Here is a 20,472-nt window from a genome sequence, read left to right on the forward strand (position 1 = left end):
TTCCCCTCAGCTGCGGGCGCGGCATGGCGGCGGCGGTAGCAGCAGCGGCGGTGGGGCCGGTGGACTGCCACTGCCACCTCGCCGCGCCCTGTTTCCAGACGGTGAGGCGCGGAGGGGCGGGCGGGGCGGCGGTGGCGGCGCGGCCCCGGCGCTAAGGCGGTGCGTGTCTCTTGCAGGACGTGGCGGCCGTGGTGCGGGCGGCCGAGCAGGTGAGGCGGCCGGCAGCGACCCTCTCCCCGCTCCTGCTCGGCCGCAGCGCCCGGCCCGGCCTGGCCTCAGTGGGGCGGGGGTTTCTGTCTGCCGCAGGCGGCGGTGTCGGCGCTGGTGGTTGTGTCGGAGCAGGCGGGGGAGTTCCGGAGCGTCGTGGCGCTGTCGGAGAGGTGCGAGGCCGACGGGGGTCCGCGCCTTGGCGGGAGCGACTGGCGGCGTGGGAGCTGCCGGCGGGCGCGCTGCCCTCTTCCTTGGTCAGGCCGGCCGTTCTTTTTGACTTTAAATGGTCTCCTGTGCGGTCTCTCGCACCGCTGACACCAGTTCCATGTCCAGATTCCCAGGGTTTGTTTTGCCGTGCCTGGGAGTGCACCCGGTTCAAGAGGTTTCGCCAGAGGAGCAGCGCAGCGTTACTTTGAAGGTAAAACGCAGGCACGTTACATTAGCACAGCTATAAAATACTGCTGGGACCGCTCACGGCAGGCGACGGGATGCTCTGGTCTGCCTGACTTAACTTCAGATTTGCCCAGTGATTTTTCTGTGCTTCTGTAATACAAAAGACCGAAGACCCAGCAGACCAAATCCCAGGGTCGCTCAGCACATTCATTTGTCCGTGTTAGTCCTAAGGCAGAATTGTTCACTGGAGTCATCTGGCCATATTACTGCAGTGGAACAGTTTTAAAAATCCCAAGTGAGTGCTTGCAGCGAACAGCACGTGGGTGTGTTTGCAGATGTCCCCTTGTTAGCGTGGGAAGTGGAAGGCGACCGTTTGTGCCCTTAGCCTGAAAAACTTGCAGAGCTGTCTGCAGCTATTTAATGTTACCATGCTTTTTATGGGCCTTGTTTTAATTACCTCTTCTGCTCCTGTGGAAAGATAAATTGAAATGAAAGGTCATTAAGTAAAGAAGGGAAATCGTGAAGGTTTCTAAAATCTCTCTGACCGCACAATTTAGAGTAATAGCAAGTTTTAAGGTAGGGAATTTAAGAACAATGAAGGAAACTCCAATTTAATCATAATGTTGAGTTCACGCCCCTTCCATCTTATAAGGGCAGTGAGAGTTGCAGCTTTAATTTGTTCTTGCAGGATCTGGATGCTGCGTTGCCACTTATAGAACTCTACAAAGATAAATTGGTGGGGATTGGAGAAGTAAGTAGAATTCTGTAGTTTGTTTAAATGCCAGTGGCTTTGGCAGCATCTGTCACCAGAATTACAAAAGCTTAGTGAATACCTGGTTTTGTGTATGCAATAAGTATTGCTGTCAGTCTGAAGAAGTGCTAAGTCTGATTTGTAATTCTTAACATGCTTTCCTTCATAGATTTGCCTGATTCCCTCTTTTCTTTTATTATCATTATTAGGAAATAGATGACGTTTATGCTGGTGGATTTAGATTGCATTATTATGCTATATCATCTTATACTCGAATGTATCTTGACCTATTCTCTGGCACAGTGAAGTGTTGAGTCACATCGTTATCCTCATTCAGATCCTTCCTGCCTTCTTCCCTGACAAAGTCAGGCTAAGCTATGATTTCAGTACACCTCACTGACTTGTACAGTTCTTTTTTGTTATGATCCCTCATCTCCCTGTATCCATGTGTTGTCTCCCGTCTTACATTTGTTTATAAACATTGAGGCTTGAAAACTTTAGGGCAGAGTCTGCCTCTTTTCTGTGTTGGTACCGGAGAGACTTATGGCTGGTTCTGCACTGACTGCAGGAAAAGCAGTTATTGGCAGAGCTTTGTAGGTAAGCTTGCCATGTTGAACTTGTACAGTATATCAAGGATGTAGGTTGGTGTAACTGTGAATGGGGCTGCTTTGACAAACTTTAAATTTAGCCTGAACATGTTTAAATCAAAAAAGTATAGAGTTAATGGGTAATTTTTGCTGGAGATAGGACTAAAGCTACAGGTTCAGGTCAGAAATTTTACTTGTATTGGAGATACAGATTTGAGACTTAATCTGAAATAATATTCAATAAAATATAAACCCCCAGAAAGCCAGTTACAGATTAAAATGTTAAATATGCTTGTTAGTAACTGTCTGCCCATAAATGCTTTCATAGTTGAAAAGCTTACGGTTGAGAATGGATTCCTTTCCAAGTTAGGCTACAGTTGAGCTCATTTTAATTGCAGTCTCTAACATATGTATTTTGAAATGCCTTGCAGTTTTGAAGCATTTTTTGCTTTTATATATGGTATTGTGGTTTACTCAAGTGTTAGGTCCGTAAATATTTTTCACTTCTCTTCTTGTACTGTAGGTTGGACTAGATTTCACTCCCAGATTTGCCAGCACGGATGAACAGAAAGAAGGACAAAGACAGGTTTTGATCAAGCAGATTGAGTTAGCAAGAAGACTGGATTTGCCTTTGTAGGTTTTGTTTATACTAGTAGGAGACTTTGCCAGATCCCAGTAACAACTGAAAATATTTCCCAGGATTTGTAGTTACTAAGAGCCCACGGATCTTCTCTTACTTGGATTAAACTGGCATTAGTGTCCTGTCAGTCTTCAGTTTGAGATTTTATTATAGAATTTTCCCTATGCTTGCATTTGTATACAGCGGTCTTCTGTGTCCCGTCTTTGCTGTGTTGTTGCTATATAACATTTAGCTATGTTGTAGCTAAAATGATTCATATATACTGTCTCTAGATTCTTTTTCCTGATAAAAGGTGTAATACAGATTAATTGTTTTCGTTCCAAGCTGCTCTTAGTTTGTTTGTGTTTATAAAAAAAAAAAAGTATTTTGCTGAATTTCCTAATGCCAGGCTTCTCCTTGCTGTGCAGAAATGTTCATTCCCGCTCAGCTGGAAGACCAACCATTAATCTCTTAAAGGAACAAGGTATGGTTTTTATGCATTTTCTCCATCATGGCTTTTGTCAATAGAATTTCTTCAGTTGTGCCATGTCCTCATGAGTTTGTGTATATGAAACTTGGGAGGAACAGTGCAGAGATTCTGTGTTCATTCTTTATGGGACTGAGGTCCCATTGTACGCTGACATCCCAGATCTGCGGTAAACACTGCTAGTGACTTGGTTTTCTGCTTCTCTCTGAGGTGCTACAAAGGTGTTGCTCCATGCGTTTGATGGGAAGCCATCTGTAGCGATGGAAGGGGTGAAAGCTGGATACTTCTTCTCCATTCCTCCTTCCATTATAAGGAGTGAACAGGTAATGGTTAAAGGGGTTTGCTTCTTCTTGGGGCTTGGGGATTGCAGGTAATAGCAGACAGATTATCATGATGGCAAACATGACTGTTTTCACTGTGCAGTTCAAGAATATGCTTGTTTTTTAAGTCTGTACAGTTTGAAGTGGGACTAGCAGTACTCATGTACAGTTGCTGTCACCTGACACTTCTCAGCAGAAGTTTGTTGCTTATAGCGTTGCACATTTTCACTTTGGCTAAATTTCTACCTGGGCCTTTTGCCTTAGCTAGAGTTTTGGGGGGAAAACTTGTCTAAAACAGTTCAGCTATTTCTGAGAATAAGGAGTTAAGAAAATAAGCATTTTTTTCTCATTTTAATTTGGCTTCTGGTGAACTCTTCTTTGAAAGCTTCTGTCACTGTACTCTTATAGAGTAGGGACATGACACGTGGAAAAGGACTAATTTCTATCTCAGTGCCATGGCACTTACAGTTCAAAAGAAAATCTGCTCACAATTGATTAAGTTACAGACCTTTAAAAACTTGTGATTATCAAAAGGTGTGCCCAGCAAAGAAGCAGCTAAATTGCTTAAAGATGACTTTGGTCAGGTTCGGCCCTTGATTTGGTGAGACTGCTCTTTTAATTTCTACTCTAGGCTGCCACAAGCTATACTAACTTCATATTTTGGGCTAGCAGTTGGTTTCTCTCCTGTGCCATCATCACTTCCTGTGAGGGAAGTGTGAGGGATGGCTGTAGATGGGGATGAGGAACTTGGAGAAAGGAAAGCAAACTGGGGTTGAGGGATGAAAGAAGAGATGGAGAAAAGGTGCACAAATATATATACAGAAAAAGAGCAAATTTAAATTGCATTGGTGACTCTGAATATAGGGTATTTCGTGCAATATGACTACATGATTTAATAAATAACAATGGATTCAGTGTTTAGATAATAGTACTTCGGATAGAAAACAGGATAATCCTAATTTGAAGGGACTTCCTGAGCACCTCCTGGTATTCTTGCTTCCATTCTGAAATTGTAGATAAAATGCAGACACTGGCACCAAAGTCTTTTGACAATCCTTTTAAATGCAGAGGATATTCTCCCCTCATATGTTTGTTCCACACAGGTCTAAGTGCATAAAGTGTTTAATAGCTGTCTTATTTTCTTCAAGAAGCAGAAGCTTGTGAAGCTGTTACCTCTCGGAAGTATGTGCTTGGAAACTGACTCTCCTGCTCTGGGACCTGAAAAACAGGTAAATGATGGGGAGAAAGGAGTTCTATGTACATATACCCAAACCCACACCTTATGGAGATCCCAGACTGGCACAGGAGAGTGAAGTAGTGTAAGCATGGGTACAAGGGATGAAGGAGGTTGCCAAGTGAAAATTTTGAGATGAATAAGTCAGCGTTCCTGAGGCTGTGAAAGGAGAAGAAATTCCAGAAATGGGCAAAGGGGAAAATAATCCAAAAAGAATGAATACATGTAATTTCTCTGGCATACATGCTACTATGTGACTGAAGTGTGTCAGGAAGTACTGAATCTGAAACACCTGTGATCTGCTAGTGATCTGTAATTTGGTCTGCATTTTTTTGTTTGTTTTCAGGTGAGAAATGAACCAAAAAATATTTATATTGCTGCAGAATATATTGCCAAAATTAAAGGAATTCCAGTTGAAGAAGTTATAGAAGTGACTACAGAGAATGCGCTGAAAGTATTCCCCAAACTTCGGAACTTTCTTCGGATATAGATTCAGAAACTGAAATATATGGTATTTCAAAAACTATTATTTATCATGTAATTAATAAAACCAATGTGCATCTTGTCTTTAAGTGGAGTTTTGCTGTTGGAAAGGTCAAGAAGTGAGCAGAGTGTTACATAGATGCGTGGGGTGAATATAGTGAATTTTTCAAAGACCTTTGATATGCACCATTGTCATATCTTGCCTATGATAAAGACAGGTTGTTTATTTTCATCTCTCATGCATCTGAATGAATACTTTGTAAAGAAGAGCACCACAAAACTGTCAGTTTAGTTTCTCAAAGTCCTTGCTCAGCTGCTCTTAGTCTGGGAGATGGCTGTGGTGTGGTGCTTGATGTCGCTCTCATTCCTTCAGTTTCTGCTGACTGAAAGTCACACGGTTGTGTGCCCACTCCTGATACGAAAGCTCCTGTTAAGACTTGCAGACTGCACATCCCTTTCTAAGCCATTAAAAAAACCCAGCCGGATGGACATTCTCTCTATGTCGTGTTGACTGGGCTCTGTGAGTGGTGCAGAAGCAACACATCTTATTTCCTTCAGAATACAATTGGAGAGAATTATAGCCCTTCTCTTCCTTCTTGCCTTTTCCCTTGTATACAGTAGCTTAACAGTTGCTCAGATCTTGGTTATTTTGAGAAGGATTTGCTTTGATTTTTTTTTTTTGTATTTTATTTTTTTGAATCATATTCAAGGGAAAAAGCCTGAGTTTGATCTTATTTCAAGGACTTACTCTTCTGACAGCTCAGTATCAGGAGACAGGAGATGTGAAAGGGAGATAAGCCCAATTCTGTGCGATCTTGGTGGTACTTGTCTGCTGTGGATTCTGGGCAAGTGTTCTAAAAACTGAATCTTGTGCTCCCTCACAGCACCTGTGTGGATGTGGGCCTGTTGAAATACTGATCAAAACTTTGCTGACTATAAACCAACAACGAACAAGGCAAGTTACATATGACACTCGATTGTTCTGAGGGCCACTAGGGAAGTGGAGGCTTTGTCTCCCGATGGGGAGTTTTACTATCTCAGTGAAGAAAATGCACAAGTATTAACTTAGTCCATGACCACCTCCGCTACCAAATCGTGCATCATACTGGTTAATGATGACAGCATTTGGCTTTAAAATTTGGGCATGTCTTCTATGTCTCGGGTGCCTATGTCATTTTTCAGGTGAGACTCCTTCCTGTCTTCCTGGTTAGAGCATCTTACCGGTTGCTCCTTTGCAAAATGGTTTGTAATGCCCTATTCTGAAACCATCTGATGTCTGCCTTCTGGGGTGTAGGACTCCAAGGCAAGGGTTGGGGTTTTTTCTCTTGTTTTGAGGAAGATGCAGGCGGAAAAATTTTTCCAGATAAGAAAAAAAAAATAAGGGAGCAAAAGCTGTAATGTGAGCGATATTCATCTTAAACTTCTGGTTTCCTCTACATTTTCTTCCTCTATTTCTTAAAACCACATTGGCAGGAGGTGTTTTTGCTGTCTTTAGCAGAAAAGCTGCGCTATTCTGCCTTTTGCCTAGAGTTAGCTTAGTAAGTTTAAACATGTATTCCTAAACAATTTTTGGCCTGCAGCAAACAACGAAACTTGAATAATTTGCCTCTATTATGACATGTATTCAGAGCAGCAAACACCTGAATCTTTGCTGAATGTTTGACCCAGAATAGTTAGAGCTATGTGTTACCCTGTATCTACAGGCACGATTTCCACCAAATTAGGCAAAGGACAAGAGTTTGCCTCCAGGTGGTGCTAGGGAACAGGTGTGCAATAGTCTTAAGAATCTTAATGTGATTGACATTAACGATTAATAATTGTGTTGTCATTGGAAATGCTAAATGGGTGATATCAGGCAGCCTTACATGTGCTTCCTGCTGTCTGTGTGATGGGAAGGCTCCCAGTATTGTATGGGAATGCAGTTATGTGTGAAGATACTCCCAGTAAAAAGTCAAGCAGTGTGCAAATATTTGTAGAGTTTTGGCTTTATTATTCTCTATGAAAACACTGCTTTTGCAAAAAGCAGAATATCAAGTATTCAGTCTGCTCAAAAATCCCTCTGTCTGCAAGGGGTAACATCGCTCTGGCTCAGGCTTAGCCTCACAGTCAGTTGATACCAGGCCTGAGCTCTTGAATCCTTTTTGCTGCTGCAGCACTGCAAAAACCTGCAGACACGCTGTCATCCTGCAGCTCCCAGCTGGGCAGGGTGCTGCTGAGGGTGGCCAGCCCCATGCGTGGGCCATGGGGGGCTCTATGGGACAGCCTGGGCCCCCTGTCTCTGCAGCAGCAAAGCCCAGAAATGCTCGCCGTGGCGTGGGAGTGGGGCTGGGGCTGGGGAAAGAGGCATGGGATTGTTTTCCCGCAGGCGAGAGAAACCTGGTGTTGCAGCAGCCGTGGGTAGGGTGAGCCTGGTAGGGTGAGCCTGGCAGGGTGCCCGCGGCAAAACAGACTGACTTTGTCCTCTTAGACCTGCGGCACCTCGGCTGAGTCATGGTGTAGGTGGCCTGGCGTTCCAGAGGAGGAACGTGCAGTGTCATTCCCACCCCATCTTGGCATCCCTAACGCCAAACGAGTCAGAAGTAGCAGCCTTTCCCCAGTGCTGGTTTTGCTATGCGAGCTGTGGCTGAGCCCCTGCAGTCAGCACCAGGCGGGGGGGCAGTAGGTGCTGGAAATAAAGTTGTTGCTTTGCACGGGAAACCCAACTTTTAAGGTGCTCACTCAGGACTGGTGGTAGCTAATGTGTGAGGGGAGGAAGTGTTGTTTCCAAGCTGGAAAACATTGTTGATCCCTCAGCAGTCATCCTGTGTCTTTACCTTGAAAGGGGAATTTAAGAGAGAGCTTGCATTTCTGCCTGCAGTCCTGGGCTAATGCCTGTCCCAGAGGAGCTCAGGAAGATGGAATGGCTCGTGGGTGAGCTGTGGGGCTGCACACTATGAAACCCTCCATCCCCACAGACACGGGCCTAAGCAGTATCAGTGTGTGTGCTGAACCCTGTTGCAGCCTCTCAGGTTGTCTGGACAAGCCATGTCCCCTCCTACCTAGCAAAGGACACTGGAGTGGCCAGGTACATACTGGGAGAAGGACACAGTGCAAATTTAACTGGATGCTAAATTTGGGAAACCTGAGGAGAAATAAAGGAGAAAGCACAGAGTTAGCGGAGACCCCAGTTTTCAGTCATGCCGTTAATTTTAGAGGACACTAACAGCCCTGGTGACCTTTGTCTCACAGACGTGGAATGGCACAGGTGGTCTGCAGCAGTATGGAAAGCCGTAAGTCCCAAGCTCCATCTGATACCTTTAGCCATCACCTTTCCCTGGGATGCTACAGACAGCAGATCTGATTGCACTTTGTGTGACTCTTAATGTCTCTATCTTGCAGGATGTACGTGATGTGATAGAAAAAATCAAGAAAAATTTGTGATTTCTTTGGCATAATTCGTGCTGTCAGAGTGCCTTGTTCATTAGTCACTACTCCATTATTGATGCAGCTCTGGCAGGTACAGCTTCTGCCGGAAAAAAAAAGCCGCACATTACTCGGTTCTTTCCAGGCGTAAAATAATGCACACAGAGGCACTATGCACTAGGGACTCCTACATGTGCAAGGGCTTACAGTGAGTGAGTGCATAGCTTAACACCAGACATAAATAATGAGGAAGATGCAGGGTGACAGTAATAATGTGAACGTACTTTCCACAGGCTGAGATGTGGAGCTTGTAGATCTAGAGAACTTCTAAAGTGGATTTGTCTGTTGACAGAGACAAAATAGTGGACCAGCATATGCCTCAGCAGCTATGAAATCACACAGAGGCACTTTGTACCTTCCTTGTTCAGTGAGCAGCTTGAATCAATAGCAGGGGCTGGAAGGACACTAAAATTGCAATTCCTTGGCTGGCTGGTGTCATTGCCCTTTTGCCACCCTTGCTGAGCTGTTTGCAGGACTCATGTGGAACAAGACTGAAGTGATTTCGCCTGAAGGCCAAGTGACTTGCAAGAGTGGGATACGTATAGTAGAACTAAAAGGTTCAGTGTAAGTCTCTTGAACTCCTCAGATGCTGGAAATCCCCTCTGAGTTCAGGACTGCCAGCTAAGAGTTTGTCTAAGGGCTCCATCTGTGTTCACTCAAATAGCTTTTGGAGGGCTGCAGGTGGACCATCCTCCTGAAACTTGTTTTTAGTCATGGACTAACAGGGCCTGAATGTGCTGAACTCTGGGGCAAACTGCGAGAGTGATTTTGTTTTTCCAGATTTCAACATGGGAACAAGCAAGGAGATGGTGATGAGGCCAAGGGGATGATATGCTGTTTAGTCCTGCTGTTTATTGTGATAAGAGTTTTAACAAATTGACCAAAGACTTTTACTGGAGGTGCTTCCAACAGGCTCCTATGCAATGCATAGATAGGCTCTTTAGAGGCAAAAGCAAATAAATAATTGGCTAGAAATGCAACTTTCATCCCTAATGAACTTCTGCTTTTGTTTGTTTTTTCATTAATGCAGGCTGGGGTTCAAGCCTCTGTTCCTGTTACAGAGCAGGAAAATGAATTTGAGAGTGTCATTTAGCAGAAAGGTTTGTTGTTCTTCTCTTTGCTTTCTATATGCAGTACAAAGATACAGCTGAGATCAAAGAAAGGATACGAATTGCCATAGCACCTAGTTGTCTCAGCATTTTCCTCTTCAGCAGGTGGTTATCCATCCGTTCATTTCCCCTGCTGGGACTGGCTTTTCTATCACTGCACTGTGTGGTGGCCCCACCATGCAGTGAGGGCAAAGTAGCCCCTCCAGGGCCTGGCAAATTTTTATGCCCCTCTTTGAGCTGCTGTGAATAACAAAACAGGGGGAAAACATAGTGAGGATCATGGCCCTGATGAACCCATGCCTGTGACAGGAACTGATACCCATCTCCCCAAATACTGGGTGCTGGTCACAGAGAGATGCTGCCAATAGGGTGCTTAATGCAAACACAGGAGATCAGTGTCACTACCGTGCCCAGGTCTGCTGGTGAAAATGGTGGTATGGTTCACCTGAAAAAGCAGAAACCTGGGACAAGGCACTGGGACAAGGAGTCTTTAGGAGCAAGGTGTAGCCCCTCTCTGCCCTACAAAACAGCATAACAAGCTGTGCTGGCATTTGTCTTGGCAGCTGCAGAGGGCTTTAGTGCACAGAGCCACTGGTGCGTGGGGCGCTTGTCATGTAGTGAGTGTGCAGGTGGCATCAAGGAACTTAAGGCAAAGCTAAAAAAAAGTGTAGAGAAGTGGCACATGCACAGAACAGGAAGATCTGGCCTGTTTTCAAAGGGCTGTGGACTGAAGAGCAAGCTACTTCTGTGACAGCGCTTGGGGACATATCTAATGTCCCATCAAAGCAACAGTCAACATCAAAATATATGGATTCTGTCTGCAATGCCTGGGTGGGGTAATATGTCTATGTACACTGCCTTCAAGGGCAGGCAGGTCGGCTGTGTGATGTCCGCTGTCAGTGGCTGCATACAGATGAGCCTGGCCTGCCACGGCAGAGCAGCGGCACCGCGGCGTGGCTGAGCAGACCTTCAGCTTCCCGGCACAGGAGTGAGTACAACTGCCCAAAAGACCACAAAGCAGCACCAACATGGGGGGAAACAGGGCCACGTCCCCCTGTTTTGGAAGTGCAGGGGGCGAGACATGGATAAGTCAGAACATCGGTGGTGTGATTGAACCTGTGATGCCCCAGAGGTATCACCTGGCAGGTGGGCTGGATCAGTGCACAGACTCTCTCTGGGGCTAGCTGTTAAAGCCTGCCTGCAGAGGTGGGAGAGCTGTTTGTGCTCCGCACCCTACTTAGTCCCTATTGACAAAGCCAGGGGTGCTAAACAGCAGCAGAGCTGTGCTCTGTGGCACTGTGATGGTGTCCACTCCATCTGCTGCAAGGTCCCCGTGGCTGCTGGCGCTTACTGCACCTGGACCATGCTTGCTGCCAGGGAGTAACATCTGACATGTCCCTGCCTCCTCTCATCCCCCAAAGGCATTGTGACTCCATCACTGTGTGTTTTGGAGTTCGTCGGATTCACAGCGGAGCAGATGGGCAGCGCAGCGCCATGGTCCAGGTGAGGTGCCTGGCTCCTTCCCATGTGTATTTTGTATTTCTGTGACAGGGTGTGGACACTGGGTTTAACTTCTTTAATATGCGCATTCAGATCTTGCATCCGCTATTTTTGCTGTGCCAGGGCTGTATACTCTGTCACCAAAGAGTGCCAACAGATGCTTGGCTCCTTGTCAGTGCCCAACCACAGCTTAGATAAAGTACATGTGTCCCATGTTGATAGGAGACAAGTTATCCCACAAGCAGCACAACCAATAAAGCTTTTTTCCCCCAGGGATTTATGACATCTCACCACAGCAATCCCAGTCTCCTACCCATGTCCTGTGATGCTCCCATAATGGCCCAGCACTACCGGTGCCGCATTTCCAGCTCCCTGTGTGTGTCCCCAATCCCTGCCATGGTACCACCAGCTCCTCTGTGTACCCTCTGGGCTCAGCCCACCACAGTACCTCAGCTTTATTCTCTGTCCCTGTGCCCTCCCTGTAATTCCCTAGCTCTCTTTCATGTTATCTCCCTGCACTTGTTGGATTGCCATTTAGTCAAGAAATAGCATGTGCTGAGGTGAGTCCAGAGCTGGGCAGGTTGTGTTTGGATAGCTGCGGGCGTGGACTCAGCAGCTGGGTATGTGCCTCCTCTTGCTAGTCCCGAGGGGGAACGGAGAGGGCCGGTGTCATCTACATGGCCACCAACTCTCACAAACCTTGTAAGAACTTTGTATCTCCAAGAGCTTTGTCCATCTGCCAAATTTTGTTGACCATTGTGAAAAATGGTGAGTTGTGGATGAAGACTAGGAGACAGTATGACCATGTTAACTGATCTTCATGAACATGTTTTTATGTTGGATGCTGCACCCCCCAGGTGGAATTGGACCTACTGCTTGGGAACTCCTAGGTCTGCTCAGCACATGACCACTGGTGAACCCATGAAATGGAAAGGACCTGGAATTATCTAGCAGGAAGGTCTGTCACTGTGAAGTGTGCTGCCTGGAGAGGGCAGCTTTGAAGTCCTGATTGGCACTGGCTTATTGCTATAAATATATAGAGAGAACATTTTTGTGTTCAGAACATTTCTGAATGCACAACAAAGAGGGAGGAAGCAAACAAATGGAGCGAGCGCTGTGGGAAGAAAAATGGAACACTATGTGGGGAGCTCCAATCAAAGCATCACTAGATAACTTCCCTTCTCTTTAGGAATCATTATTCCTGTGTGGGAAAAACAGGGTGGAAACTCAGCTCTGTACTACACTATACTGATTTGAGGCAATGGCAAGTGCATGTGCAGTGGGCTTACGTGGTATATAACATGCATGAGCAGATGTCAGTGCTCTCCAAAATCATCCCTTCTGCATTCCCAGTGAGTGCAGCACATCCATCGACAATCTCTGTCTGTATGTGGGACCATTTATCCAAAGAGGTTGTTCCACCTTGAGGATGCTGTGGTATCAGGATGCTCAGAGCTTCCTCTCAGAGTTCTTAGGTTGCCCTTTCTTTTTGAGAGGTGCAGCTACATGCAGTGGTCTTGCTTCATCCCTGCTGTCTTAGTGGATGCAGATTGTAGCAGGGCAGGGTGAGCGCTGGGGCATCACTCAAGGAGGGCAAGTGCTGACCCTGTGGCCAGCAGTGATGGATAGAGCCGAGGTTCAATGGGAGCCCTGCTGGTAGAGGCTGTCTTGCCCCCATCTCGCAGGGATGGGGAGAATTCTCCTTCCCGCTTACCCTCTGTCCCACATGGCACTGGATGAGGGTTTCATTGCTGGAAGGCCACAGTGATGTTTTACCAGAGCTGAGGACAGGGAGCGTGGGAAATTGTCGTGTCCATATGCTGTTTGGTGGTGCAGCTCCTGAACATGATCCTGTGCTCTTGAGTAGCCCAGAGTGATGAAGGGCTTGGCTGAGAAGGCGGTGATCCATGGGACTGGGCTGGTGGGTTGGTTCAATGAGACCCATTCCCTGGCACTGACAACTGCCTTTCCTCTGGGAAGGATACCGCCCAGGCTGTCAGAGACCTATTAAGTTGCCAAGATGCCTTTCTCAGAGGTCTCACAGCTCTTAGAAGATTAGGCTCAGTTCAGCCAAATTAGAAAGAATGGAGTCTTTCTTCCTCTGCTCGCTAGCAGAGTTACCTGGACTAGCACCCCTCCAACTCCCTTTGAATCTGTCTTCTAATTTTCTTCTTAAAGGGCTGAGTAATTAGGTTATTCAGAAGCTGTGTGGTTTTGTTTGCCATGGCTCAGTTTAGCATCCAGAAGTTTTCACAAAGCACCTGAGTTGGTTTATTACAGGACATGGAATCTGTCCTTCCACCAAGAAATACAAAGTTAAGCTGGTGGCCATTGGTCAGGTAATCTGCTCTGATTTCTGCATAACCAGAGTTTGCTTGATTTGACTATATGCAAACTGTCTTGAAGTGCATGTAACTCGTAATCTCTGACTGCTTACATTCCTCTGCATGGATAGATATGAAATGAGTTGGGATTAAAACCTAAAACTTTGTTTTCCTGGCTAAACATCCATGCAAGAGTAAAATGAAAATTGCAAAATCTGTCAAGGGGTGCGTATTGATAGATGTTGGAAATGCTGTTTTCTTGCAATGAAGACATTGTACATAAGCTAAAGAAGCTACTTTAGATCTTCACCAGGAGTATTAACTGGCTCTTTGTGTGGGTTGGGCTGGGCTTCACTCCATGGCTTGTGTCCACACCTCAGCAATGCAAGTAGCAGCAGAGAGTCCTTGTGCTGCAGCTGACCACAGCAAAACAACTGGACTTGCTGGTATGAGCCAGAAACCTTTCACATAGTGTCTCCTTCATACATCGGACTTTAACTAGGCTCGACACCTGTTTCCTGCATCACAGCTCCACAGGCATCCTTTAAAGAACACTATGGGTTGTTTTGAAGTTTAAGTTTATCCAAGTGTTCAATGGCTTGAGATGAAAAAATAACAATATTTGTGAGCACTTACATCTACGAGCGTGGTGTCTTTGCCAAACGCGAACTAGAAAAATGTTCCTGTCCAGCTGTGCTTCTGCTAAGGATGTGGGAGACTTCCCAGCCTTTCTCCCAGAGGAGACTTCTTTTGATGGTTCTTCAACTTTTTCTGTTAGTACTCACACCATCCTTTCACTGATAGCTGGGTTATGCTTCCCTAAAAGGACCGCTCAGGACTTGTGATAATTACTCTCAAGTAATACTTGACGTAGCAGAGGAAAGGTTCTCATTGAAACAAGGGGACAAAGGTGAAAGAGGGCCTGCTTTCACCTCCAAGGAACTTGGCTAGTGATTTGCCCATGACACTCAGGAGGAGATGTGCCTCCTGTCCAGTTACACTTAAAAATTCCTTCTTGACTCAAGTTCAGATTTCAGCCCTTGATATATGTAACTTGCAATGGAGGAAGGAGGATGGGACCAAGAAGCTTATCTTCTTAATAATATTAATATTAAATAAGCATGCTGCATGCAGTTTATATTCATGGGGAAGGGTCATAGCTGTATTCACATAGGTGCTCAGGGCACTGACAGAATAAAAATTACTTAAATTTAACCTAACACTTGTGAAAGACTCTCTTAAACTCCAGATGGATGCAAATAACAACAAAAATGAAATAACATGTGGCCAGCAGTGATCCTGGAAAACAAATATTTGGAGGACATCAAAGATCAGATTTTCTGAAGCACTACTGCTTTGCTGTGCACCGTCTGTGTAATCTGGCCATAAGCCAGTCTGAGTGATCAGGAGAGGGTGTTTTGGGTAGAGTCCACTGCCAGCTATTCTACTTGTACCCTTTGGAACTGGCATAGCAGATACAAAGGTGGGGCTGGGAAAAAGGGCTGAGTGTTTATCCCAGACTGCTGCTTTTGGTCTCTGTCCAGTCCAGGGTGAGTCAGAGCAGCCCCTGCTCACTTCGTGCCCTCTGGCTGTAAGGGCCTGCTCAAAACAACATCAGGAGAGAGTCAGTGTAAAGGAAGACTTGAAACTACCATTGCATGTGACTTCTGACATGTCTTATGCTGCTAAAGCCACAAAAAATAGGAATCTGGATCCATGGAAAGGGAGACCTGTCTATGTTTGGTTTGGGAAATGGTTGTAGGATAGTATCCTTCCCCCAGACTGCCTGCCCTGTGGAGTCAATCTGCGACTGAAAACCAGGAGAGGTCCTTTCCCTCGCATTTCCAATAGCAAAAAGGTGCAGATCAAGCTGTGCCCTCCATGGTAACTGTTCAGTGCCATCATCTCAGTATGTGTTTGGTGGAGGTGCACCACCACCAAAGCTGATGGAAGTAGAAGCAAAACTAGAAGGAAAAAGAACAGGTCTGTCTTGCTTTTGCACAGCTATTGTGGCTGCAGGCAGCGAGCAGGTGCAAAGCCTTCCTCTGAACCACACACGGCTGTCTTCCCAAGTGACCCATGCTCCTATCGCTCCACCGTGCTCTGAGTGCCAAGTTTAACTCTGCTCACCTCCAGCTGCTCTTTATTGCTAATGTAAGGCTATTGCTTTCTAAAAGTAAACAAAGTAGTGTTTAAGATAGAAACGATGAACTCGTGCAGTGTCACTCTGCTTTTCTAAGGCATGTGTTTGCATTGAGCAGAAATGTGCATCCTTGCTCAGCTGGCAGACAAGCAATTGCTTTCCTGAAGGAGGAAGGTAGGCATTGCTCCTGTTTTTTTTACAGTGGGTACAGAACCCAGGCTTAGAAATAATTTATTTTTTGGAATTGATCTCTGAGATGACTCTACGCACATACAAGAACTGCACCCAATTGCTTCTGCTTACACAGAGGCAATGGTAACGTGTCTCTGCCTTGAATGTACGTCTCAAGACTCAGTCATGTCAAGAGAGCTGGGTGGAAAGCACAGGGGTCCTACTTAGTACTGACCTAGTAACAGAAGTAATCACAAAGTACACCTGAACAAGTATGTCAGATGGAAAATTAGTGAAACAGAGACCAAGGAACTTTTGGGGGAAGGGTGAAGGTAATGGAGTGAAACAGCTACTGCCTCAGCATTACCCAGTATGGTGGGTTTTTTTGAATTAGGTTGAGAAAGTATGATTTCATTAGGTTTTTTTTCTCCCTGTGGACTATTTTAAGCAGATGTGTATATTTCAAATTTTACTTATCTAATGGGGAAAAAAGTATATCCTTTTCACTCATTTAAAAAAAATTAGGTTTATGTTAGGTTTAAAATATAGGCATGGTGGAAGACAAAAGGGCAGGAAAAAAGGGCCTGGAAGAGAGATAGCTGAGCAATTACAGCAAAGATTTTTCCTATATTTGCAAGTCCCAATATGGACCAGGCAGGTGCTAATTGAAAAATGTGCCCAGTTCCAGTCCTCTGGTAACTGGTAAGTTAATTTGGTGGTACTTGCTTACCTACCAGTGGGCTGAGGGAATGTCATCAGCTGTTTCACCATATGAAGGGCAGGGTTAACAAATCCAAGCTTTGCATTTTCCAGTGACTGTAGTACTGATGATAATCTTGGAGCCTTCTTGTCCTGCTATAAGAAAACCTGATACACAGTGTTTGGGTTGCTCAATTCTGCAGCCTCATCCCATGTCCCTGGGTTTCTTACGTATATTGCAGGTGTTCAGGACATACTGCTCTATAACTTTGCTGGGAGACAGTCTGTCACTCTGGAAGGGGTACAAGCTGGCTATCATTTTTCATTTCCTCTGGTTGTTACAAGGTTAGTCCTTGCAGAGTTCCTGGAAGCCACTTCAGCAGGGTTATAATTGGATTTCATGAGCCTTGGCCTTTTGCCTTCTCTTCCAACTATCATTTTCCAGTACCTGAATCAATGCAGAAGGAAAAGTGATGCTAGCAGGGATGGGGGGTTGGCTGCAGCTGGCTGGGGGGTGGCTTCCATGCCATGTAAAATGCCAATGCCCCCGTAAACTTGTTTTCCTTTGCAGTGAAAATGAGACAGGGATTTTTGGATTTTGGAAAAAAAACTGGGAAAGAGATCTCACATAGCAGTTTGAAGCTGATCCTCCCACAGACTGTTGTTCTCAAACACAACTGCCCATTTTGAAATGCAGCTGATGTTTTTTTTTCAGTATTTCCCAGGTAAAAACAAACATTCCAACACTTCTTAACTAAAAGCTCAGTATGAAATTCACAGTGAAATGGTTTTGTGTTTATAAATGAAAGAAAGTTTCCTAAATTTTGGGAAAGTAACTTTGGTCCCTCAAAAATGCAGCCTCTCCCAAGCCAGCCCCTTGTCAGGGAGTGGTGGGAGCTTCACCTTCACCACCATCCATCCAAACATGGCCCAGCTCTGCTCTTGCCCCAGGCTCTGGCTGCTCATCACCTCCCTCTGGCCTGATGGAGGCAAAAAGCACTCAGACATTTGACCTGGGAACAGCTGAGCTGAGGAGGGAGTCACTAAATCTGCCTAGGTGAAAGGAGACAATAATGACCTCTCCTTATCCATTCACCTAGGCTGGGATGTTTCTGAGCACGGTGCTCCCAACCTGCCAACCAGGTCGTGGCTGTGGTGTTCTTTCACCATTGTGTTAAACTGACCCGTGTCTTTTCAGCAGCTTTGTGAGTCTGCTTTCTGGCATCCAACATCGGTTTTGTCCTGCGCGTAACTCCTAGGAGCCCAGCATTGTTGTACAGCCAGCGGAGAGAAGTAAGCACCCAAAGCAGAGTTATTCTCAGGACCCAAGTTATTTTATGTTCATTCCTGTCCTAAGGTTTCTAAAAGCTATAAGCTGTTGGTACTGTCTGAGGTCTTAAGGGACGTAAATATGCTGTTCAGCCTGTGTTTTCAGTTCATTGGAAATATAGGATTATTTCCAAAGGCTTAAACAGTCTGAATGGCATTCTGGCAGAGCTGGTACTTATTTTGCATGTTGCTATATTGATTGCTGTAGTGAGACTGACTTTCTCATGGGCTATTCTCTCTTGTTTACTTTCCTGGCTGCAAGGCTGGTGAGAGAAGTTAATTAAACAGATTCCACTGGAGAACATTTGCTTGGAGACTGATTCCACTTCCCTTGCTCCAAAGAAAGAGGTATAGTCAAAAACATGTAGATTAGTCCCTACATTTATGCTCCTTTAAAATCCTATTCCTATATTCTCTCTAAAGTTCATGCATTTTAAGAGCCTTAGTACTATGTAACATTTACATATGTTCTTTTTTACTGTCCTGGTCTTACTATTTAAAAAAACCCCTAATATTCATATACATATGTGGGTGGGTGTCATGGGTGTCAGTCTCTTTTCCTAAGTAACAAGTGATAGGATGAGAGGAAACAGCCTCAAGTTGCCCCAGAGGAGGTTTAGATTGGATATTAGGAAAAATTTCGTCACTGAAAGGTTTATCAAGCATTGGAACAGGCTGCCCAGGGAAGTGGTTGGGTCACCATTCCTGGAGGTATTTAAAAGACATGTAGATGTGGTGCTTAGGGACATGATTTAGTGGTGGACTTGGCAGTTCTAGGTTTATGGTTGGACTCAATGATCTTAAGGATCTTTTTGAACCTAAATGATTCTATGATTCTATGTTTATATACATCTGTAAGAGCCACTGAGATCTCACAAGATAGAGAAACAATTTGTAAGTCAACACTTCCAGCTATTGGGCTGACGTAATGATGGCTGCTCCAGTAAAACACACTGCTGAATGTATTCATGGACACCTCAGGGATGTCAGGTGCTGGGTGAGTGCTGGAGGTGCTGAGTACCCTCCGTTCCCAGCAGTGCCATCAGAAGCTGGGCATAGTGGTGAGTGGGTCAATATGCACACCACAGGAGGTGGAAGCAGAAGGCCAGGGCCTCCCCTGCTCACTAAACATCTGGATGAAGTAGATGTTACCACTCATGTGCAAAAAAGCTCTAGGTGCTCTGGGGTTGTCCTAGCAGAGGAGCTGCCCGCTGGCTGGCGGCTGTGGCAGTAACAGCATGGCTGATAGGGGCACTAGGCTTGTCTCCCTGATAATAAAAGGGAGGGAATTTTCTGTGAGAGATTCTGGGTTTGCAGCTAAGCTGAAATAGTTTATATCTTGCCAGGTGTGCTGCAAAAGACAACTGTTTGAAAGGGACTTTGATGAACGCTTGGAGTGCTTTCCCAAGACAGGAGCTCCCAGAAGGAGAGTCCCTCTTGGTGTCTGTCTGTCTGACTTCCTGTTAAAGTGAATAACGCTGCAGGAATGTTAATGCATTTTCCATAATGTACTGTCACAGCCAGGGTCTTGGGCAGGCATCTTTTATTGTTATTCAGTCTAAACAAAAAAATTCCTGCTGATTTTTAGTTAAGCTAAGGTCAGCCAGCATCTTCCCCATCGAATGGATGTAGACGTTTAAAGAACATGGCTCTCTTCCTGCTGATAACCTCTTCAGAGAGAAATTGGGAACTTCAAGCTGTTACTAAATATTTGGTCTTCCTCAACAGTAAAAGTAGCAACATTTCTCAAGCTTGGGTGAGCAAGCTGCCTCTAAAATACATTTCTGTACTAGGCTCTTAGTGACTCCAAATTCACATGCCCCTTCCATTTAATTTTCAAAGGATGTGCGTGCATGAACCAGGCAGGTAAGTTGCAATGAATCAGGTAGCAAAAGAGTTGAAAAGTTTAAGTTACGTTATGGTGGTTTTTTTCATGAGTATAGTTCTTTAAACTGTTGCAACTCTTAAGTTATCTGAGATCTCCTAGAACTGGAGAGAACATTTTATCCTTGTTGGTCTGAATGGTGGTTTCACCAGCTAATTGCTTCACCATTGCTATATATTCCTATGTAGATGGGGCAGGGAGCAGGAGCTCTCAGTGGGCATTCTGCAACCACAGGTGGCCTCGTCTGAGTTAGTCACTTAGGATCCTGCTACAGCCAGTAGAGAAAACTCTGAGGGAGCAATTCCTCTCATGTAACTGAATTCTTATACACTGAGTTGATAAATGGGTTGCGTTAGTGGAAACCTGCAATATCACCCTGGTGTACTGTTTAGGATGGGATGAACTGCAGCCTAGCAGTTCCTCAGGCTATAGGTGAACCGAGACAACCGGCTCAGATGCAGCTGGCTGCATCTGTGTGGCTTCTCTGATCACTTCTGTCCCACTGTCCTTTGATGGGTCAGGTTGATGTGACTTGATCTCTCTCACAAAAGAGCTTTGTTGATTATCTTTTAGGGAAGAAATGGACCTGAGAAGGTCAGGATTGCCTGTCCACACATTGCTATGGTGAAAGGCATATCAGTGGGAGGAGTCTGCAAATTAACAACAAAAATGCTTCAAAGCTTTTCCCCAAAGTTAACCAACCTTTGAGTGAATGAGCGCTTGTCAGAAATGAGAATGTACATCCAAGACAAGCCTACTGCAGATG

General features: G+C 45.3%; 1 protein-coding gene and 1 long non-coding RNA gene across 5 annotated transcripts; both read left to right on the top strand.

Annotated features, from left to right (window-relative positions):
- The first annotated feature begins 15 nt into the window (after window positions 1–15).
- TATDN3 (TatD DNase domain containing 3) lies at window positions 16–9,454 on the top strand. Of its 4 annotated transcripts, XR_012628264.1 has the most exons (13): window positions 16–101; window positions 177–209; window positions 307–380; window positions 544–628; window positions 1,292–1,354; window positions 2,465–2,574; window positions 2,989–3,044; window positions 3,258–3,370; window positions 4,516–4,596; window positions 4,948–5,112; window positions 5,969–6,039; window positions 8,313–8,353; window positions 8,463–9,454. XR_012628264.1 is itself a non-coding variant. In XM_074863679.1 (11 exons), the coding sequence occupies exons 1-10, from the start codon at window positions 24–26 to the stop codon at window positions 5,089–5,091; spliced, it is 837 nt and encodes a 278-aa protein (XP_074719780.1). In that variant the 5' UTR covers window positions 16–23; the 3' UTR covers window positions 5,092–5,112; window positions 5,969–7,053. The 4 variants fall into 4 exon arrangements, 2 of the variants coding, with proteins under 2 accessions (XP_074719780.1, XP_074719779.1); XR_012628263.1 differs by lacking the exon at window positions 8,463–9,454 and having other exon boundaries at window positions 8,313–8,379; XM_074863679.1 differs by lacking the exons at window positions 8,313–8,353; window positions 8,463–9,454 and having other exon boundaries at window positions 5,969–7,053.
- Window positions 9,455–17,129: 7,675 nt separating this feature from the next.
- Window positions 17,130–19,455, top strand: LOC141941872 (uncharacterized). Its single transcript, XR_012628458.1, has 3 exons — window positions 17,130–17,785; window positions 18,084–18,169; window positions 19,168–19,455. It is a non-coding gene; the product is annotated as an uncharacterized LOC141941872 (long non-coding RNA).
- The last annotated feature ends 1,017 nt before the right edge of the window (window positions 19,456–20,472 follow it).

The sequence above is a fragment of the Strix uralensis genome, chromosome 3 (assembly GCF_047716275.1).
Source record: "Strix uralensis isolate ZFMK-TIS-50842 chromosome 3, bStrUra1, whole genome shotgun sequence".
Classification (NCBI taxonomy): Eukaryota; Metazoa; Chordata; class Aves; order Strigiformes; family Strigidae; genus Strix; species Strix uralensis.

Coding starts and splice junctions, on each gene's coding strand:
- TATDN3 (XM_074863679.1), top strand. CDS start 24: ATGGCGGCGGCGGTAGCAGCAGCGGCGGTGGGGCCGGTGGACTGCCAC. Junction 1,355..2,464: donor AATTGGTGGGGATTGGAGAA/GTAAGTAGAATT, acceptor CTTGTACTGTAG/GTTGGACTAGATTTCACTCC. Junction 3,045..3,257: donor TAATCTCTTAAAGGAACAAG/GTATGGTTTTTA, acceptor CTTCTCTCTGAG/GTGCTACAAAGGTGTTGCTC.